The sequence below is a fragment of the Triticum aestivum genome, chromosome 2B (genome assembly GCF_018294505.1).
Source record: "Triticum aestivum cultivar Chinese Spring chromosome 2B, IWGSC CS RefSeq v2.1, whole genome shotgun sequence".
Taxonomy (NCBI): Eukaryota; Viridiplantae; Streptophyta; class Magnoliopsida; order Poales; family Poaceae; genus Triticum; species Triticum aestivum.
The window spans coordinates 579,820,933-579,828,536 of NC_057798.1; the positions used below are offsets into that span (position 1 = coordinate 579,820,933).

General features: G+C 43.4%; 1 protein-coding gene across 1 annotated transcript; it reads right to left on the reverse strand.

Moving 5' to 3' along the window:
• Nucleotides 1–6,366: 6,366 nt before the first annotated feature.
• LOC123039306 (uncharacterized) lies at nucleotides 6,367–7,281 on the reverse strand. The gene is made up of 4 exons (XM_044462523.1): nucleotides 7,193–7,281; nucleotides 6,949–7,022; nucleotides 6,620–6,862; nucleotides 6,367–6,530 (listed from the first exon to the last, which is right to left on the reverse strand). The coding sequence occupies exons 1-4, from the start codon at nucleotides 7,279–7,281 to the stop codon at nucleotides 6,367–6,369; spliced, it is 570 nt and encodes a 189-aa protein (XP_044318458.1).
• Between the last annotated feature and the right edge of the window lie 323 nt (nucleotides 7,282–7,604).

Here is a 7,604-nt window from a genome sequence, read left to right on the forward strand (position 1 = left end):
CACTCGACTTAAGAAAGGAATGGATCAAGGCGACTGAAATAAGAGTTGCTATCATCAACAAGAGATTATTGGTCCAAGACGATACATACCCAGAACACAAAGACAGGTCGGAAATAATATCAACTCCTTCCTCACTCAAACCTCGATCCATTCGGGGGCTAATGATGAAGCCATGTACCTAGGGTAGGGTCATAGACCTGATCTAAGTACCCTACCCAAGGACATCCTCAGAAGAAACTGCCTTCCAGTCGACCAAGAGAGACTTCATTCGACCAACTCGAAGGACTCGACCATGAAGACACACTCGACCACCAGGAGATCAAGAGCCACTCTGCATCCAAACGGTCTGTAATTAAGTAGTCTTTATGGCATTTAGAACACTTTATGTAAGACGTTACCCGTAATGCCTAGACTTAATGTACTTTAAACCCTACATTACTGAGGGCCGGAGGGGTTTGGCGGACACTATATAAGCCACCCCCTCCTCAGTGTAAAGGGTTCGCACTCTGGTAACCTATACAGACATAATCCAGTCGACCGCCTCCGGGCTCCGAGACGTAGGGCTATTACTTCCTCTGAGAAGGGCCTGAACTCGTATATCCTGTGTCTTCACAACTACTCCATAGCTAGGATCTTGCCTCTCCATACCTACCCCCCCCCCCATTCTACTGTCAGACTTAGAACCACGACACCAGCCAAACTTCACTATATCAGGGAAGGTTACAAACGTCGAGGACTTACAACTGATCAACTTATCTCATGCGGCGGCTTAAAAGAGGTATATATAACACATGTGACCTAGGTCAATACTGATCGGCCCAAGCCTATAGACGACGGGCCTCGCTCCGCTCGCTCGTCATAAGTTAGCCTTTCTCTTTATACTTGAATTTGAAGCATAACATAACAAACTCCACCTTGAGACAAATTCCATCTTGTAGCATGAATGAGAACCTCCTCCCTGAACAACAAATAAAACACTTTCGGTGCCAAACAGCTACTAGGGCTAATGAGTTATACCAACTAAGTCTGAGCAAAGCTCAAACTTAGCAACAGGAACTAGCTTTGATTATAATGAGTTATACCAACTAATCTTGCATACCTTTAGTTTACCTTGCTCAACAATGTCTCTGACATAATGATATTTGACAACAATGTGCTTTGTTCTCTCATGGAACATCTGATCAATGTCTCTGACATAATGATATTTGACAACATTGTGCTTTGTTCTCTCATGGAACATCTGATCCTTAGTGAGGTATATGGCACTCTGACTGTCAAAAAACAAGTTAATGCAAGAATTATCTCCACAAAGCTCAGCATACAAACCTTTCAGCCAAACTGATTCTTTACGTGCTTCTGCAATAGCAACGTATTCTGCTACAGTGGTAGACTGGGCAACTACTGGCTGCAATGTTGCCCTCCAACTCACGGCACAACCACCAACTATGAGCACATAACCTGTAAGGGACCTCCTCTTGTCCAAATCGCTGAAAGCAGAATCTGAATCCATATAGCCAGCTAGTCCCTCACCAGTCCTGACGAATTTCAAACAAGCATCGGAAGTGCCACGAAGGTACCTGAAAATGCACTGAATAGCCTTCCAATGTTCCAATGTACCTGGAAAAGTACCATGAAGGTATCGACTGATCAAACTCATTGCAAAAGACAAACCAGGCCTAGAACACACCATGACATACATTAAAGAACCAAAAACACTGGAATGTGGAACTCTTGACATATACTCAAACTCTTCATCATTACTAGGACAATGAGAGGATGATAATTTGGAATGAGGAGCAATGGGAGTGCTTACTGACTTAGCATCATGCATGTTAAAACGATGAAGAACTTTCTTAATGTAACTCTGCTGACTAAGAAATAACAAACCAGAATTTTTGTCCCCTTGTAATCTCCATACCTAGAATTTTCTTAGAAGCACCAAGATCCTTCATCTCAAACTTACTACTTAACTATGCCTTTAAAGTATATATTGATCTATTTCTTGCCCTTGGAAGCAATCAACATACCATCTACATTAACAACAAGTATATAGGTGATCCATCAACAAATTTAGTCTAAACACAACTATCAAATGCATACCTCTTAAATCCATGTGCTATCATAAATGAATCAAACCTTTTATAACGCTGTCTCGGAGACTGTTGCAAACCATATAGGGACCTCTTTAACTTGCAAACAAATTTCCCCTTACCAGGCACTATGAAACCTTCCGGTTGGTCCATGTAAATCTCCTCGTCCAATTCACCATGCAGAAAAGAAGCCTAGACATCTAACTAATCAAGCTCAAGATCATGCATAGCAATAATACCAAAAATGCAAGAATGGAACGATGCTTGACAATTGGAGAGAACACATCATTATAATCAATACCTGGTGATACGTCCATTTTGCATCATGTTTTTATGGTGATATTTTTTGCATTATGGGTTGCTATTACACTTTAGGATAAAATTCTTATGCCTTTTCTCTCTTATTTTACAAGATTTACATCAAGAGGGAGAATGCCGGCAGCTGGAATTCCGGACTAAAAAGGAGCAAATCTAAGATACCTATTCTGCACAACTCCAAATGTCCTCAAACTTTACGGAGAATTGCTTTGGAGTATATAAAAAATATTGGGTGAATAAGTACCAGAAGGGGGGCCACCAGGTGGGCAGAAGCCTGGGGGGCGCCCCCTGAGCTTGTGGGCCCCCTGGCCAGGCTCTGATGCCCATCTTCTGCTATATGAAGCATTTTGACCTAGAAAAAATCACGAGAAGGCTTTCGGGACGAAGAGCTTCCGTCTCGAGGCAGAACCTGGGTAGAAGCAATCTAGGGCTTTGACGGAGCAATTCTGCTGGAGAAACTTCCTTCCGGGAGGGGCTAATCGAAGCCATCATCAGCACCAATCGATCCTCACATCATGAGAGGATCAATCTTCATCAACATCTTCAATAGCACCATCTCATCTGAAACCCTAGTTCATCACTTCTATTCAATCTTTGCTTCAAAACCTCAAATTGGTACCTGTAGGTTGCTAGTAGTGTTAATTACTCTTTGTAGTTGATGCTAGTTGGTTTACTTGGTGGAAGATCATATGTTCAGATCCTTAATGAAATTTATTACCCCTCTAATCTTGAACATGAACATGCTTTGTGAGTAGTTACTTTTGTTCCTGAGGACATGGGAGAAGTCTTGTTATAAGTAATCATGTGAATTTGCTATTCGTTCGATATTTTCATGAGATGCATGTTGTCTTTCCTCTAGTGTTGTAATGTGAATGTCGACTACATGACCCTTCGCCATGATTTAGGCCTAGGGGAAGGCATTGGGAAGTAGTAAGTACATGATGGGTTGCTAGTGACAGAAGCTTAAACCCTAGTTTATGCGTTGCTTCGTAAGGGGCTGATTTGGATCCACATGTTTTATGCTATGGTTAGATTTATCTTAATTCTTCTTTCGTAGTTGCGGATGCTTGCAAGAGGGTTTAATCATAAGTGGGAGGATTGTCCAAGTAAGGACAGCACCCAAGCACCGGTCCACTCACATATCAAATTATCAAAGTAGCGAACGCGAATAATATGAGCATAATGAATTCTAACTTGACGATAATTCCCATGTGTCCTCGGCGGCGCTTTACATCATATAAGAGTTTGTCCAGGCTTGTCCTTTGCCATAAAAAGGATTGGACCATCTTCTTGCACCTTTGTAACACTTGTTACTTGTTACCCGTTACGAATTACCTTGCCACCAAACTATCTGTTACCGATAATTTCAGTGTTTGCAGAAAATACCTTGCTGAGAACTGCTTGTCATTTCCTTCAGCTCCTCATTGGGTTTGACACTCTTACTTATTGAAAGGACTACGATTGATACCCTATACTTGTGGGTCATCACCTGGTATCTAACTGAAGCCCTTAGCCACTAACCTTGCCTTAAACCTCGCAGGCTCACTAGGAGACAAACCCTCCTTTCTTTCGAAGATCCATTCGCAATGAATGGTCTTCTTATGTTTAGGCAAGCGCACGACTGTAAGTGCATCAAGTTCTCCCTTAGTGGTTTTGGAGTATTGAAGACAAATAGGTTGAGGGACTAATGTGTTTGTGAGTGTCCACATGAGTTATAGTCCCGGAAGATTTGGTTTAACACATGGAAGAGGACCCCTAAAAATATATATTTTCAAGTGAAGAAATTGGTGATCAAACTGGTACGCACTTTGAAGAAATTGATGTGCAGACTTTGAACCTTGAAGACTTTTGTTTTCGTAGTTTCTTTCATCTTATTTGAGTCATAGGAAAAACCATACTATTAAAGGGGGTCAAGGTGAAACATATTTCACATTTCCAAAGTGATGCTCAAACCTATACTACCCTAGCCGCTTCGAGTGAAGCCTTTGGAAATCTCCAATACAGCTGACGAAATTGCTAGCGACAGTGACGAAGTTCATCTGGTCACTGAAGAATTTGGTCACACTGAGGAGTTTGGATTTTGCCAGTGTGATCTGCCTAAAAGTGAGGAAATTGAGTGCCTCGGTGAATTTGAGAGTTCAAATTCTGACCATTGATGTGCCACGGGCCAGCTGTCGAGTGGATCCTTATCCTGACAACGGTCGAATAACAGAAGGACATTTGTGACAATTCATGTCGGGTTGACCCCTCGCTATAAATGGCCGCCCCTCACAACCACATGTTGGTTGGCTGCTCCGAGAGAACTTGACACTTGTCATAGGAGAGCAACCCGTCCTCTGTCGACTTTGAGAGAATTCTAAGTGAGGAAAAACCCAGAGACATAGTGATTGAGCATCTATTTCTTCACTCCGATTTTTGTCAAATTCCTCGGAGTTTGACGAATTTAAGAAATCTCCCATTCACCCCCTCTAGGAGTTAATCCGCGCTTTCAATTGGTTTCAGAGCAAGGTACTCTCTTGTTCTGTGTGCTTTTGGTTTAACCACTTGGAGTTTTAGTTATGTCGACCGCATGTATGATCAAGGTATCCGCTGTGTGCCCCATCTTTGATGGCATAGACTATCCTTACTGGAAGAACAAGATGCGCATGCACCTTGAGGCAACTGACAACGACCTCTGGTTCGTCGTTGAGAACGGCGTTCCCGATATTGCTCCTAGTATCAACACTGCTGATGTGAAGAGATTCAAGCAACTCGACTCTCAAGCGAAGAACATCATATGTGGACATCTCAACAAAGGACAGTATGGCTATGTGAGTGCTCTAGAAACTGCAAAGCTTATCTGGGACAGGCTTTCCAAGGTCAATGAAGGCACTTCCACATAGCATGACTCATGTGTTGATGTGCTCCGCAATCTCTTCAACCGCTTTAGAAGACTCGGCAATGAAAATATTCAACAGACTTTCGATCGCCTCACCGATATCTCCAATGAGCTTCAAGCTTTCGGTGCTGCTGACATCACTGATCATGAGGTTGTGAAGAAATTGCTGAGGTCACTGGATAGTTCCTTTGACACCTTAGCCCTGATGATTCAAGAGTGTCCTGATTACAAAGCACTTGATCTGGCAGATATTCTTGAGAGGCTCAATACTCATGAATTTCAGCAGCTAAGAAGAGAGATATGTATGGTCCTAGCTATGGACGACCTCGCTCTGAAGGCAAAGGCCAAGGCAATCTCTTCATCTGAGGAAGAAGCATCTGACTGCACTACTAATGGTGCTGAGTAAACTGGCAGAGAGCTGGCTAATGCTTGTGAGAGAATTCCAGAAGCTTTCCAGGAGAAATCACCCTGGAAAGTCTTCAAAGTATGACTCGAAGAACACTGGAGAAGCTTCTGCTTGAGACTACGACAAGAGAACATGCCACAAATGCAAAAAGCCAGGCCATTACATCACTAACTACCCTCTCTCGAAAAAGGGGTCAAAGAAGAAGAAGTCTAGCAGAGATGATGACTCTGATGACAAGAAGAAGGAATCCTCAAAGTCTTTATCAAAATCTTCATCTCGCAAGAAAAGCAGTTCCGGCAGAGCTTGCGCATTCATTGGGAAGCAAATGGACCTTGGCGGTGACAGGACGGGGCTAATCACCAGCGGCTTAAATGTCGATTTCGTCGCCGGTGGGTGAGGAGAAGGCGCGGGAGAGGCAGTGGGACTGCAAGCTGGGGGCGTGGAATGGTTATTTCACATGAAATCATATAAAAAATCAGACACATGTTGGCCCAACCCATCAATACTAATAGCGGGATCAGTCTTGAGCATTGGTGAAGTATACAACAACCAAAAAGTAATCCGGTAGTAACGTCAACGCTATCTTACGTTTTTTCAACTCTCATAAACAATAAACTGAACAAGCAATATACAGTACAAGGTGACAAAACAGTGCTTAGCTAAGTTTAGCGTGTTTATCTAAGCATGAAAGGCCTTCCGAGCATATTTCTCTCCCTGAAAAACTTTTTTTTGTGCCTCTTCTTCCCACAAGTAAACTCTTCAGCATCACTCGGGTGCAGGATCTGGAATCTATCCGGGCAGAACGCGCACCTACTCTTGAAGCGGCACATCGGCTTTTCTGTCACATGTCACACATACATAAATGGAATTAACATGCATGCATACAACTAGTTAATCTGGAGGAACTAGATAGATTATGTAAGTTACCTAAGAGAGTGCATGTCTCGACCACCAGCCGTCTAGACCGGCGCTCGAACCGCAGCTCGGTGAAGAAGTACTTTTGTTCATTGTCGTCAGTGGCATCCCTCCGTCGGGCCCAGAAGCCGACATGGTACCAGAAGTCCTGCCTGAAGCCGACGCAGGCGGCCCTGGGCACTTCCATGGGCTCCGCAGCAGGATAGAACATAGCATCCTGCGCGCGCACACACAAACATATAGTTAGTGATCTTACTGATGGTCAAAGTAAATCTTAAATTACGCATTAGGCCATATATGGAGGAGTATATCCAAATGGGGGATTCCATGACATAAAATACGTACCGGGTTCCTGGAGTTGTAATGGCCGAGGGCAAAGATGGTGTACATGTTGGCAGCGAGGGCATCACGTTCACTGTCACCAAATATATACGTTAACATGCATGGACACACGAACAAAAGTACTACGATATGTAGATTCAATTCAGTCGTAACTAAACTAAATTGATATATATATATATATAGAGAGAGAGAGAGAGAGGAACATATGGAAGTATAATAAATAAATTAAGACGGAATTCTCACTGTTTTCTCTGGCGATCAAAGGAAGGGAAGTCGACGGCGTCGGCGTCGGCGTCGGGGTCAGCACCGGGGGAAGAGAAGAAGGATCCCATCGTCGTCCGTGGTTATCTTTTTATTTTTCGAGAGGTGGGGAATTGATTGTGTGATCCCCTATATTATATATCTCGGGTTGGCCACGAGGCAAATCAAGTCGGAACGCCTCCTCCTAGTCGCCTACAAATAGAAACTCAAGTAAGGCCCACCTTCAGAATTTGGGAATCAGACAGACTCTCGATTACGTACGTATTTTGCTGCCTACAAAGACGTACAATATTCTTCCCTCAAAAAAAGACGTACAATATTCTGTTGGCAAAGTCCATTGGGGCGAATTGCGGGCGCGTCGCACAGCGGTGCCCCTGACTGGGACGGCCCATTT

What these genes read in the sequence shown, in the direction of transcription:
- LOC123039306 (XM_044462523.1), bottom strand. Translation starts at nt 7,281, where the DNA reads ATGGGATCCTTCTTCTCTTCCCCCGGTGCTGACCCCGACGCCGACGCC. An exon ending in CAACTCCAGGAACCCGGTAC is followed by an intron (nt 6,863 to 6,948) that starts GTATTTTATGTC and finishes TTTGACCATCAG; the next exon opens with TAAGATCACTAACTATATGT. An exon ending in CGAGACATGCACTCTCTTAG is followed by an intron (nt 6,531 to 6,619) that starts GTAACTTACATA and finishes GACATGTGACAG; the next exon opens with AAAAGCCGATGTGCCGCTTC.